Source organism: Myotis yumanensis, unplaced genomic scaffold (assembly GCF_028538775.1).
Source record: "Myotis yumanensis isolate MYYU_CA2020_CCGP unplaced genomic scaffold, mMyoYum1.0.hap1 SCAF_2, whole genome shotgun sequence".
Lineage (NCBI taxonomy): Eukaryota > Metazoa > Chordata > Mammalia > Chiroptera > Vespertilionidae > Myotis > Myotis yumanensis.
Window position 1 is genome coordinate 158,517,450 of NW_027223753.1, and position 14,327 is coordinate 158,531,776.

The 14,327-nt window shown below is 41.5% G+C and overlaps 1 protein-coding gene and 1 long non-coding RNA gene across 8 annotated transcripts in view; one reads left to right on the forward strand and one right to left on the reverse strand.

The window, feature by feature from the left end:
* Nucleotides 1-7,912, reverse strand: part of LOC139003884 (uncharacterized) — a 101,889-nt gene extending 93,977 nt beyond the window's left edge. Inside the window, exons 1-2 of the long non-coding RNA XR_011470309.1 lie at nucleotides 7,835-7,912; nucleotides 7,354-7,408 (exon numbers count right to left, since the gene is read on the reverse strand). This is a non-coding gene — a long non-coding RNA (uncharacterized lncRNA). The remainder of the gene's footprint in view (nucleotides 1-7,353; nucleotides 7,409-7,834) is intronic.
* STXBP5L (syntaxin binding protein 5L) overlaps nucleotides 1-14,327 on the forward strand; it is a 221,634-nt gene that overhangs the window by 203,428 nt on the left and 3,879 nt on the right. For 6 of the 7 annotated variants that reach the window (XM_070406280.1, XM_070406282.1, XM_070406284.1 and 3 more), the window contains 4 exons: nucleotides 4,313-4,673; nucleotides 6,481-6,646; nucleotides 9,496-9,607; nucleotides 13,709-13,929. In XM_070406280.1, coding sequence (XP_070262381.1) covers nucleotides 4,313-4,673; nucleotides 6,481-6,646; nucleotides 9,496-9,607; nucleotides 13,709-13,929 — 860 coding nt within the window. The remainder of the gene's footprint in view (nucleotides 1-4,312; nucleotides 4,674-6,480; nucleotides 6,647-9,495; nucleotides 9,608-13,708; nucleotides 13,930-14,327) is intronic. The other variant, XM_070406286.1, reaches the window with a different exon arrangement.

The window sequence follows — 14,327 nt, forward strand, 5'->3', positions numbered from 1 at the left end:
GCTCTGTCCTCGAGTTGCAGACAGCTTCCTTCTCACTGTGGGCTCACATGGCCTTTCTCCTGTGTCCCCACAGAGACTCTTCTTATAAGGACACTAATTCTATCAGAGCCCCACTCTTATGACCTCATTTAACCTTAATTATTTTCTTATACGCCCCATCTCCAAATACACCCACACTGGCCGTTAAGGCTTCAATATATGAATTTGGGGAGGGAAGAGGTACAAATATTTATTAAATAATACCTACCCTACTTAAAGTTTAATCACATTCTTTCCCAATAGTTCCTATACATTTTCTGCTTTATTTTTTTCCCTTAGTGTGAGTGTGTGTGTATACTTATTTATCATATATATTGTCTGTCTCTATCATAGAAATTAATTTCTATGAAGGGGTTGGGGTTGCCTTTCTATTCACCACTAGAGGCCCGGTGCACGAAATTCTGCACTGGGGGTGGGTGGGGTTGGGGTGTCCCTCGGCCCAGCCTGTGCCCTCTCACAGTTCCGGAGCCCTCGGGGGATGTCCAACTGACAGCTTAGGCCTGATCCCCAGTCATTTGGACATCCTCAGCACTTCCACAGAGGCGGGAGAGGCTCCTGCCACTGCCGCTGCCGCTGCACTCACCAGCCGTGAGACTGGCTTCTGGAGTTCTTCCTGTGGGAGCACACTGACCTCCAGGGGGCAGCTCCTGCATTGAGCATCTGCCCCCTTGTGGTCAGTGCGTGTCATAATGACAGGTCATTCCACTGTGGGACTAAAACTGGCTCTCCAACATCCCCTGAGGGGTCCCAGATTGCGAGAGGGTGCAGGCCAGGCAGAGGGACCTCACTGGTGCACTATCTGGGCCAGGGAGGGACTGCAGGAGGGCTCCAGGGCATGTCTGGCCCGTCTCACTCAGTCCCAAGCAGCCGGACCCCAGCAGCAAGCTAACCTACTGGTCGGAGCGTCTTCCCCCTTGAGGTCAGTGCACATCATAGCGAGCTGTTGAGCAGCCTCAGCATATCATTAGCCTGTTATGCTTTGATTGGTTGAATGGCCAACTGGATGACCCGACACTTAGCATATTAGGCTTTTATTATATAGGATTATATCCCTTGTGCCTAAAACAGAGCTAGAACATATAGTAGTAATCCTTCAGTAAGTACTTGTTGACTGAATGAATGAAGGTTGTAGTAGGGAGGGCAGGTTATTTAGAAAACTGGAGTCAGGTATACAGTGGGGCCTTGACTTACGAGTGTCCCGACTAACGAGTTTTTCGAGATACGAGCTGTCTCTCAGCCGACTTTTTGCTTTGAGTTGCAAGCTAAAATTCAGGTTACGAGCCAGCTTCAGATACCCCACCACTAGTTGGCGCAGCGAACGTCACAGTGACACCACAACATCAGCCCAGCATCACGTGTCTCACTCATCCACTTTATGATTTGACATACGAGTAATTTGAGTTACAATCTTCGTCACTGAACGAATTAAACTCGTAAGTCAAGGCCCCACTGTACTTCTAGCCAGTGAGGCCTCCTTTAAGAAGGAATCCCTAATTAATTGTGTGGTCAGTTATTTACTATAGTCTGAATTGTTAAGATCTTATAGAATCTCTTAAATTTAAGCTTACTTTGTAATGAGGTGTATTTCCAAAATAGTAGATTGTAATTTTGACTTGCTTAAGGTTTTTGTTGTTGTTGTTTTAAGTTAGGAAAGATTAAAGATGGAGTGATAAAGATTAATAATACATTGTTGGGAAAACTTAAAACCCTGTAAATACCTAATGCATAGAATATAAACAGTCATTTTGACCACAAATTAGGAAACAAAGCAGCTGTTTTGCAAGGGCAGCTTATTGAGAAATTGTCGTTTTGATGCTGACAGATTGCAAGTATCAGGTATAAGTAAAATAGCTTCAAAAATGTAGATTTTTTAATCTTTTTGACCTACTTTAGGCTATCCCTAAATTAAGGATGCTAAGGTATTTATACTTAGAAAATTTTTCCCTTCGTGGGTAGTTAGGAGATGTGCTTTTATAGAAGGATCAATTCTATATTAATTCTAATCATTCATTATAGCTTTTGGAATTATTTTTTTCTTCATGGAGGTTGGGAGAGCTATTTTTTTATACCTTGACCCTCAGACTAAAGGCCTAAGCCCCTACTCTCCTATCCTTCTCAGTTACCTAGCAGGACGCTCACAGGCCACACATTCTGGTTTTAAAGTGAGTTTAAAAACACAACTGAGATGTTAAAGCTCTAAACATGTTATTTTGAACGTGATAAATTTTAAGTACTTCAAATTATAAAGTACTTTCTAAATGGAATGTATTTTTATATATCACCTTCCCTTTTAATGTCTCTGTACACTCCTGAAGCCTATCAGCTTGATTAATCTTCTTACTCTCTATACATGATGTTAAAGAACATGGGTGGGGGGGTGGAAGGCTGCTAGGGCACTGCTTACGGGAGAGTCTGGAAATGTCAAAAGGTCAATCTTCAAGTTACCTTCAAAGCTTTGTAGTATCCTGTCTTCTGGGACAGGTGAAAATCACCCACAGGTAGTAATCTGGCCTGGATATTCAACTTGGAGAATGCAGGTGAGTAAACCTCTCTTCGGTATAAAGATGGATTAGCCTGCCCAAGAGCCAAAGGTAGTTTGTTTTATTTCATATAATCAAAATTGTTAGCATGGACTCTAGATGGTAAAATTGCATTAAATGTATTCTGAGTGCTCAATTTCAGAAGAAGGAAAACAGCATTTTCTAGTGAATAAGCCTATGAGAGAAGTGGAATCAGATGACATGATTATTTTTTCAGTTGAAATTATTTTAATAAATAAAAATTATACATTTTCTAAAATTTCCTTTTTAAAGAAAGGATTTTATGGGGGACTATCCTATCTAATAATAGATCTAATAATAGACAAACATGGTAATTGACCATACCTTCGCTACACCTCCCATTGGCTAATCAGCACGATATGCACATTAACCCAACCAAGATGGTGGCTGGCAGCCACGCAGCTGAAGCGAGCAGGAGGCTTGCTAGCTGCAGTGATGGAGGAAGCCAAGGTTCCCCGCCTGCCGCAGCCCAGCTCTGAGCTCCGAAAGCAACAAAGTTTCAATTATAGAAGCTAAACAAACCCCAGATACCTGCTTTCAGCAGGCCGTGGCCTCAGAGCTGCAGCGAGCAGGAGCCAGCTCTCAGCTCCAGTGACAGCAACAAAGTTTCAATTATAGAAGGTAAATAAATCCCAGAATAAAAAATAAAAAAAAGAAGAAAAGGAGAGGCTGGGAGCTTCAGTTGCTGGCCAGCCTGAAAACAGCCCTCCGCCCCTCATCCAGGATGGCCAGGCACCCCAGTGGGGACCCCCCACCCTGAAGGGGGTATGACCAGCTGCATACAGCCATCAGCCCCTCACCCAGGCTGGCCAGGCACCCAAGCAGGACCCCCACCCTGATCCGGGACACCCTTCAGGACAAACCAGCCGGCCCCCACCCATGCACCAGGCCTCTATTCTATATAATAAAAGGGTAAACTGACCCTAACAGCAGAAAGACTGGGAATGACTGGTCACTATGACACACACTGACCACCAGGGAGCAGATGCTCAATGCAGGAGCTGCCCTCTGGTGGTCAGTGCGCTCCTACATGGGGGAGCTTTGCTCAGCCACAAGCCAGGCTGATGGCTGCCAGTACAGCGGTGGTGGTGGGAGCCTCTCCTGCCTCCTCAGCAGCGCTAAGGATGTCCGACTGCAGCTTAGGCCTGCTCCCAGCTGGCAAGTGGACATCCCCTGAGGGCTGCCAGGCTGCCAGAGGGATGTCTGATTGCCAGAGCTTAGGTCCAATCCCCCGGGGAGCAGGCCTAAGCCAGCAGGTGGTCATCCCCTGAGGGGTTCCAGACTGGGAGAGGGCACAGGCTGGGCTGAGGGACCTCCCCCCCCCCCCCCCCCCCCCCCCCCCAGTGCACAAATTTTTGTGCACTGGGCCTCTAGTATAGTATAAAGAAAGAACACTGGATTAGGAATCAGAAAATCTGAGTTCTAGTCTAGACTCAGCAACTAACTTGACTTGGCCCAAGTCTCATCATCTTTCTGGGTCTCCACTTTCTTATTAGTCTACTGAGAGCATACGACAAGTTGATGTCTTAGGCTTCTGTCAGAACTAACATTCTATGAGTCCAAGTTGTGGAACCGATGGACTTATAAATCTACTGATTCATGTATATTATTGCAATATAAATTATAATATAAAACATTCATTGCCCATAGATAAATAACAGTTGTTTTAGAAAGAATTTCACATGCCAATGACATAAAATTGTTTTTTATAGGTACATTCCTCTCATTGAAAGGAGCTGTGCTAACATTCTCCTGTATGGATCGAACTGGTGGATTAATGCAACCACCATATGAAGTTTGGAGGGACCCAAACAACATAGATGAAAATGAAAAATCTTGGAGAAGGAAACTGGTCGTGAACTGCCCCTCTCTGTCACAAGAAACAGGAGATCATCAGTATACAATAATCTGCTCAGAAAAACAAGCCAAAGTTTTCTCACTGCCTTCTCAGACTTGCCTTTATGTTCATAACATCACCGAGACATCTTTTATACTGCAAGCAGATGTGGTGGTCATGTGTAACAGTGCCTGCTTGGCATGCTTTTGTGCCAATGGGCATATCATGATAATGAGGTACTTGCCTCCTTTATAAATTATCTGGTAATCACAACAGTGCCAACAAAGTGCAATTCTGAGAAGTATATGTGTAATCTGCAAGATGTTATCAAGAAGCAACCTGAGACCCTTGTTTCATTGTGTTTTTGAATGTCTTATTGTTCTACAATCTGAGAAGAGTTTAGCTTTTTTATTTTTTGTCTTGGTTGGGTGTTTTGCTAAAAATGCTTTGCATTGTGAATAAAAAATATATTTTAATTGACAGTAAGGAATCTAAGGAAAGAGTGATTTTCCAGTCACTCACACATTCATTCAGCAAATGTTTATTGAGTATATGTCATCTCCCAGAAGCTATACTAGGCACTGGAAATATAAAGATAAAGAAACTATAAGGAAAATAAGTGAACTGTTACTTTTACTGTGTTTCATAGTCCACATGAGAATTTTACATACAGAATTTAATTTGATCCTTTTAGCTTCTCTAGGACATAGAAAATACAGTATTATTTGCATCCACTGTTGTACACATGTTAGTGAATTAACCTCTTCCCCACCACCAATTAATTTGACTGAATCTATCATGGATGTCTGTTTAACTGGGTGTGTTTTGGACTCATGTCCAAAGGAGCTTAGTTACTTGAAATGCCATAACATACACTTTTTAATAATTGTTTTTATACTAAGTCTTTGAAATCCAGTATATAGTTTACACTTATAGAACATCTCAATCCAGACGAGCCACATATCAACTGCTCAATAGGCACTTGTGGCTGGCTAGTGGCTACCACCTTGGACAGCACACTGCTAGGACCTTATGAAAAGCTTATTCCAACAGCACATATTTCAGGTCTCATTTTATATGATAAGGTTTAAATTGTAATTACAAACTATTTTCATATGGGAAATTCGTACTTTTTTTTCAAGGTGCTGGTTTTATAACTGGAATAATTTTAAATCACTGTGCATATGGGAATTAGTAGGATGACTTCAAAGCTTGAGATATAATTACAAGTTTATTTTTCTCCAATTGGCATTTGAGGTGTGATTTATAAGCAATGAGATATTTCCGTCAGTAGTTTGTAAAATTGGCTCTAATGACAATATCCAAGGGACATTGTTTAAAAAAAAATGAATTTAAGAGAAATCGTTGGCTATAACATTAGGATAAGCATATAGCCTTTTGGTAAGACACTAGGAGATGAGTGGTATTCATCTGAATGTACAAATTCTCATCTATTATGTATAACTTATTCTCATTCCCTTACAGCCCTGGCCATGCTTATATGTATTAATCATGCCTTCAGTGTAGTTATAGGTAATTTCCGTTTCCTGTGTACTGAGGGAGTAAAGAAATGGAGAGCGAAGCCACTCCATTCCCAGGCACAGTGAACTGGATCCACTCCATGTCTCCATCAGTTCATAAACCTCCTCAAACTCAGGAGTTTTGCCTTAAAAGACCAAGTATGTAGTCAGGCACTTTCTAGCGGTAGTGTTTCTGTCCTAACCAAAGATTATAACCACACTGTAGAAACCTGTGAAATGCTGCAAAAAGTATCCTGAAATTGCTGGCCACTTCACTTAATTTGATCTTCAAGGACATTTGCTAAGTACTAGATGGATTAAGATAGAAGAATTGTGCCCATGATTTTTTATGTATACGATTTTATGTCAAAGTCATTTTATTACCAGTGAGACTTCAAGAGATTAAAAAGAAACAACCACAAAATAGAGGCATAAAAATTACTGTTTTTCTGTACAGCTTTTAAGAAATTAAAAGCTTCTAATAATTTGAATATAATGTGGATTTGCTTTTTTTCCCATGCAGCCTGCCTAGTCTTCGCCCAATGTTGGATGTTAATTATTTGCCATTGACAGACATGAGGATAGCACGGACATTTTGTTTCACTAATGAAGGACAGGCATTATACCTAGTCTCTCCTACTGAAATTCAGCGGTTAACGTACAGCCAAGAAATGTGTGACAATCTACAGGTAGGTCAGGCACAAAAAAAATCATTGGAATGGTTATAAAAAGAGAGAGAATGAGAGAGATGTCAAAAAACTAAAATACTGCCCAGGTCAGTGTGGCTCAGCTGGTTGGAGCATCTTCCCGTACACCAAAAGGTGGCGGGTTCAATTCCCTCAGGGCACATACCCAGGTTGTAGGTTTGATGCCCAGTGTGCATGGGTGAATGTATGTGTGTGTGTGTGTGTGTTTAGGGGGGGAGGGAAAGGGGGAAAGTGGCGCATAACTAGTTGATGTTTCTCTCTTTCTCCCCCCTCCCTTTTTCTCTTTTAAAAAATAATTTTTTTTAAAAAAAGCATCGTTTAAAAAAAAAAAAAGCTAAAACATTATTGGGCCAGACAATAAATATGCCTTTCCTAGTATATGTCTTGAATATTATGCTCATCACTGTGACCCTTACCAAGTGTGTTTCTAGGTATACACAGAAAAAGTAAGTAAGGGGGGAAAATGTGAAGATTATGCATATTAATGGTTAATTTTTAAATTTGGGGTGTTTTTTTGTTTTTTTGTTTTTTTTAACCTGTGGAGAATGCTCTGAAAGATGATAAACTTTTCCTCCAGGATGGAGAATATGTCTGTACACACAAAAACTTTGCATACAATTCAGGGAGTTCATTGACCTTTTTTAAGGAAAACTTAATTTGGTTAACAGCCATACAAAAGAAACACATACTTATTCTGTGGTTTAGAATTGGGCATTTGTCCTTGATCACAGCAGCAAGCAGAGCCTAGAAACAGAATAAATATAAAAGCCTGTGTAACCTTGGGTAAGTACAAGTGGTCACAAAAATTTAAAAATATCTTAGAAATGTTATTGATTCAATCCCCTTATTATACAAATAAGAAAACTAAAAGCCATTCATTATAACACAGAGTTTAAGAGTATAAGCTCTGAACCATTTAAGTGCATTTTGCCCACTTGCAAAACTGTGGGTATTTTACTTAGCCTATCTGTGTGCTCTACCTTAGAGCATCATGTGATAATTAAGGAAGAATTGATATAAAGCACTGACCACAGTGCCTGAAATATAGAAAGTTTTTAAAATAAATAATAATGTTATTATCATTACTCAACAAATACTGAGTTGATCCTGTATGCCTGGTACTTGGCTAGGCTCTAAGAATATAATAATAAACAACATATAAGTCCCTACCTGCTAGAGTGGAAGGAGACAACAATACTCTGCGGAAATGCTGTCTATAGATGGCTGAGCCGGTACTGGGGAGACACGTAGAGGCTGAGGAAAAGAGAAAGCGGGCAGTTAAAAAAGCATGTGAAGGGTGAGTAGGAGTTACCCATGGGAATGGCTGGCTGTGGGTGGAAAAGGTGATAATATTCTTGCCAGAGAGGCTTAGGAAACTGCCAACAAAGTTCAGAGTTGGGAAGTGAAAAGAGTGAAGTATGGTGGTGGAGATTTAGTCAAGAATAGAGCTTGGATCACCTTTAAGCTCCATCTATGCCAAGGGCATTTTCCCCAAGGGCAACAGGAAGTCATTTAAAAGATTTAGCAAAGTGTGTATTGAAACTAGTATTCTGTTGGCAGTATAGCAATTGGTTTTGAGGAATTAAGACTGAAGGTGGGGAGAGCAATTAGGAGGCTTTTAAAAAATAATTAAGGCCAAAAATAACAGTGGCTTGAAATGAGGCAGCCAGCAGTGAGGATGGAGAAAGTTCACAGATTCAATAGCTAAGAAGTGTTATCGGTGGGATTGGAGGATTATTAGCTGTAGGAGTGAGGGACAGGAAGGAATTAACTATTCCTGGGCTTCTAGCTTGGGAAACTAAATAGATGGTATACTGCCAATTCCAAAGAGAAAGGGTTAAGGAGGAGAGCTCAGGTCTGCTGAATGGGGGTGAGGGAGATGAAGATGAAGTCATGCAGCAAGCTCCTACCAGGGGTCCTCAAACTACGGCCGAGGGCCGCAGGCGGCAGGCCAGGCCGAAAACACTTATCAGGCCCGCAGGGTGTTTTTGCCACCCCTGCCTGTTGCTTAGCAGCCGACTAGTTTTTGTTTTGTTTTTTAACTATAGTCCGGCCCTCCAACCGTCTGAGGGACAGTGAACTGGCCCCCTGTCAAACAGGCATTAGGTCACAGATCTGACTTGTGGTTGATGTCCCTTCCCCATAGTGATAGTTCTCAAATGTTGATCTGCTTTAGAAAGACCTGGAGAGCAAGTGTAAAGTAGAGATAACCAGAGTGCATTTTTGTAGATTCTGACTGAGTGTGTGTGGAGTAAAGCCTGAGCATCTGTATTTCCAAGATTTTTCTCGTCACTGAAGCACACCAAAGTGAGAACAACTCACCTGTGCCTCACCACGCAGTAGCTGCCTATCTGACTCATTTAAATCATCTTGAGCCATTTCATAATTTTTTACTTGATATGAAAACAAATCAAACCTCTCTCCACATCCCACCACAGGCTTCCCATCTTATAGGCACTCATGCTTATTCGGAGAGGGATTAGGTCAGGCAGAGGCTACAGTAATTGAAAAAGATCAGAAGTCTAGATTAATAGTCATTGACCAAGTGAAATTAACCCTAGAGTGAACATACTATCTTCCCATGCTTTCTAATTGTAAAGGGAGTAAGAACGCAGGAAAATGAAAACTAGTATTAGGATAGCAATTCCTAAAGAAGGAAAGGAAAAGAAGGAGAGGGAATGACAGACAGGACTGGGAACAAAGCAAAATCATAGAAAAATATGGAAAGCAAACTGTCTTTTCATGATGTGCTCTCACAACCACAGTGTTATCTTTTGATCTATTAATTTATTTGTAGTTACTCCAATGCTTTTTCTTTGAATTTGATACAGGACATGCTAGGAGATTTGTTTACCCCCATAGAGACACCAGAAGCTCAGAACAGAGGTTTCCTAAAGGGACTGTTTGGTGGAAGTGGACAAACCTTTGACAGAGAAGAGCTCTGTGAGTAAACTCCTGATCCTAAAATTGTGTCACAAAATAGAAGATGCTTGTGTGTGTGTGTGTGTGTGTGTGTGTGTGTAACTTAACATAATATATGACTTCAAATTCTAGACTGGATTATTTTGCTTCTATACAATGAAAATTATTTCTGTTTATCAAACCTGAATAAAGTTGATCACTTTATATTAGGAAATAGTTTAACAAAAATAGTACATGAAATTCATGCAAATAATGAGTAAGCTAATAGATGGGTCATTTGCAAGTAGATCAGGCCTGCAAGGCAGGGTGAAGAGATTCAGTTACTAATGCCTGTAAAAAAAAAACGTTTTTGAACCTGCCTGCCTTTCACCACTGCTGGGAAACACTTTTTTTCTTCAGAACATAAGGTTTATCAACACTACAGAGCAAATTACTTTAATATCTACCACTGAGACTCTGATGACCAGTAATAAAAAAGCAGTAGATAGATACTAGGCAACATTTTTAGAAAGAAGAATGTATTTTCCTTGTACACTGCTAGTGGGAATGTAAATTTGTGCAGCCACTATGGAAAATGGTACAGATATTCCTTTAAAAAATTAAAAAATAGAGCTGCCATATAACCCAGCAACTCCACTCTGGGTATTTGTCCAAAGAAAACAAAAACACTAATTAAAAAACATGTGTACCCCTATGTTCATTGCAGCATTATTTACAGTATCCAGATATGGAAGCAACTGTTATGCCCAGATTTCAGGATCCCCAAGAAACCACATCAGGGAGCCAGCCATGTCCGATGCAAAAGCATAAGAGTCTTTATTCGAGCTAGCTCGGCTCCCCTACCTTGCCGACACAGCAGCAGGAAGCAGAGAGAGAGATAACTCTGTGTGGAGACCGGTTATATAGGGGGAGTTGGAGGAAGGGGAGGAGAAAGGACTGTGCTCTGCCGATTGGCCAGGCACAAGTCTGTGTCTTGTTCCTGGGTGTGGCTAGCAGAGGCTTAGACTTCCGGGAAGAAGCTCCTTGCCAAGCATGTGGCCAAGGTAAGATGGAGCACTTACCCTGGGGCAAGGTGGAGGGTGTAGCCCTTACCCTGGGGCAAGGTGGAGGGCGTAGCCCTTACCCTGGGGCAAGGTGGAGGGCGTAGCCCTTACCCTGGGGCAAGGTGGAGGGCCCAGCCCTCGCCCTTTCAGCAACCTAGGTGTTCATTGATAGATGAGTGGATAAAGAAGATATGGTGTGTGTATGTGTGTGTGTGTGTGTGTATATATATATATATATATATATATATATATATTACTCAACCATAAAAAATAATGAAATATTGCCATTTATAACAATATGGATAAACCTAGAGGGTATTATGCTAAATGAAATAAGTCAGACGAGAAAGACAATACTGTGATTTCACTTATATGATTTCACTTATATGTGGAATATAAAAAGCAAAACAAATTAACAAACAAAACAAGAACAGACCCATGGATATAGAGAACAAGTTAATGGTTTCCAAAAGGGAGGAAGGTTACAAAAAGGGTGGGGGAAATAGGGTTTTCTAGAACATCTTATCATCATTTGATCTTGCAGATAAAAAATATTTTACTAGTAAACTTTCACCTATGCAAAACATCTAGGTGCTTCCATACAATGCAATATTTATTCTTCAGCCATAAAAAGGCATGAAATTTGATATATGCCACAACATGGATGAACCTTGAAAACATCATGCTAAGTTAAAGAAGGAAGACGAAAAAGGTCACATATTATATGATTTATTCCATTTATATAAAATGTCCAGAATGAGAAATCCATAGAGACAGAAAGTAGATTAGTAGTTGCCAGGCACTGGGGCAAGAAGTGATTGTTTAATGGTTATGGCGTTTCTTTTGGGGTAATGAAAATGTTCTAAAATTAGATAGTGGTGACAGTTGCACAACTCTGAATACACTAAAAACCACTGACTTATACACTTTAAAAGGAAAAATTTTATGGTATGTGAATTATATCCCAATAAGGCTCTTATAGACCTACATTCCATTCCTAATGTTGCCTCTTTGGGAATGCTCACTAAATTTTTACCAGACAATTGTTTTTCAATTTTTAAAAATTACTTCATTCCGAAACCGGTTTGGCTCAGTGGATAGAGCGTTGGCCTGCGGACTCAAGGGTCCCGGGTTCGATTCTGGTCAAGGGCATGTACCTTGGTTGCGGGCACATCCCCAACAGGAGGTGTGCAGGAGGCAGCTGATCGATGTTTCTCTCTCATCGATGTTTCTAACTCTCTATCCCTCTCCCCTCCTCTCTGTAAAAAATAAATAAAACATATATATTAAAAAAAAGTACTTCATAAAATTAAATGAAACTGAGCTTTGTAAGTGATAGGTAAATGTTTAGTCTTTTATGAAGTAACAAAATTTCATCATATGTATATTAATGCCCATCATGCATATACCCCATTCTCTAATATTGAGAGAGAGAGAGAGAGAGAGAGAGAGAGAGAAAGAGAGAGAGAGAGATTGATTTAAAAATAGCTGAGACCTATAAAGGCTGATAGCAAGATAAACAGAGAACACTGGAATGAAGACTTGGGCTGGAATTTAAACAAAAGAACAGACCTGTGATTGGAACAGACACTAATGTGAGTTCACATATGTTGTGAACACCCCAATTCAGCAACATCAAGGATGCAATTATCGTGCTTCCTGTCAGGATCAGAGTAGGCAAACTCTGCTCACCTCCTCCCATAATCACCTCGAGATTACAAATAGATTATAGAGCCACCTGAAGACAAGCTGAACAGAATTCCTAGGACTCAGAATATAAAGAAGACAACACATGGAGACCAGTAGGAGGGGCTGAGGCTCAGATGGGCAGGTCCCACACCCACAGTGCGGTGACTAGAATCTAAAGGGAATTCTCAGTCATGGAGGTCCCCTGAGGAGCCGGAGGTCTGTTCCCACACTGGGCTCCCCAGCACAGGGCTCCAGTAGCAGGAAGAAGAGTCCCCGTAACATCTGGCTGTGAAGAGACGTGGGGATCGCATCTGGGAAGGACAGGAGGCTACTGGAGACTGTGGAGAACCTCAAGTTGCTTGTTACACAGGCCCACTCACTCAAAAACTCATAAACTCTAATTTCCAGCACAGGAGCAGCACCTCGAAAAGCTCCGGAGGCAGCAGTGAGGAACTAAATGGATAACTTCAGGGCAAGGCTGGAGGGGAAGGGCCAGAGCAGCTCTCCAGGGACAGAGCCTGGCAGGTGCCTTTGTTCCTTTGCGGAGCTCCCCTCCCAACCCGCCACCAGCGCAGAAGGGCACCACATCTGTGCTCCCCATTCACCAGATTAGCACTGTCCACCCGGCATGGTGATCCCCTGACACCCATCCCATTCAGCTCACCTGCCTGGCCCCAGCCTCTTCCAGTGGCTCTTCCACACAAGAGGCCAACTTCCCCAAAATCTATCAAAGGTCCAAAAACCCAAACAAGCACAGCCGGCTAGAAAAACTTTTCTAAAAATAACAAATAAAACACAAACTCATAGATACAGAGAACAAATTGGTAATGGCCAAAAGGGAAGGGTCTGGAGGGTTGGATGAAAAAGGTGAACGGATTAAGAACACAAATGGCCAGTTATCATGCCAGTTGTCAAAACAATCATGGGGAGGTGAAGTACAGCACAGGGAATATAGTCAATAGCATGTTAATAACTATGTGTGGTGTAAGATGGGTACTAGACTTATTGGGGTGGTCACTCCATAAAGTATATAAATATATATGTCTAATCACTAAGTTGTACCCCCTGAAACTAATGTAATATTGTATGTAAACTGTAATTTTAAAATAACCAAAAAATGTGATTAGGCCATATTGTATGGCATACACATACACACACACACACACACACACACACACACACACACACACAGGGATGTGGCAACAATAGCTGTCACAGTCTCTTTGGTAGGCATTTTTCTTGGGTAAGTGCAATGATAGGGTCAAATATGTCTGTCTCTTACTGGAGAAGTGTGAAGTAGGACTTAATATAAGTACTTCGGTGATAAACTTGAATGCCACTATGTGAATCACTGACAAATGTTTTCTGTTGCTCTGGCTTGAATTCCCAGTTGGGGAAGCTGCAGCAGGAAAAGCATCCCGCAGCCTTGCCCAGCACATTCCTGGCCCGGGCAGCATAGAAGGGATGAAAGGCGCTGCAGGCGGGGTGATGGGAGAGCTGACCAGAGCAAGGATCGCACTGGACGAGAGGGGGCAGAGGCTAGGAGAGCTGGAGGAGAAAACCGCAGGCATGATGACCAGTGCGGAGGCATTTTCCAAACACGCACACGAGGTAACGAAGTAAATGTGGGCGTCTTCACACAGTAATAACTTGAACTATGTAGGTCCAGCACGAGAAAGCTTAAGTAGAGATGCCACTCACTGTAAGTCATCCTGGATCCCACTACAGTCCCTCCAGTACTTGGGAGAAAAAGCCTTTTTAAAAATGCTGTAATACATTGATACTCCATTATCGTGGGGATAACCTAGAAGAAAATCACCCATTAGTTCTGATATGCTATAGATTGTGCATCTGCTGCTAACGTGGAGCTCAGGGAGAGTCCAGGCTCCACACACTCCTTTTTGTCTCAATCACTGAAAATTATTTCTTGTCAGCCGAGTATTTATAGCTTGGTTTGTTTTCCTTAAAAAAACCTTTGTCATTATTTTACAAAGTAAAGAAAGTTTTAT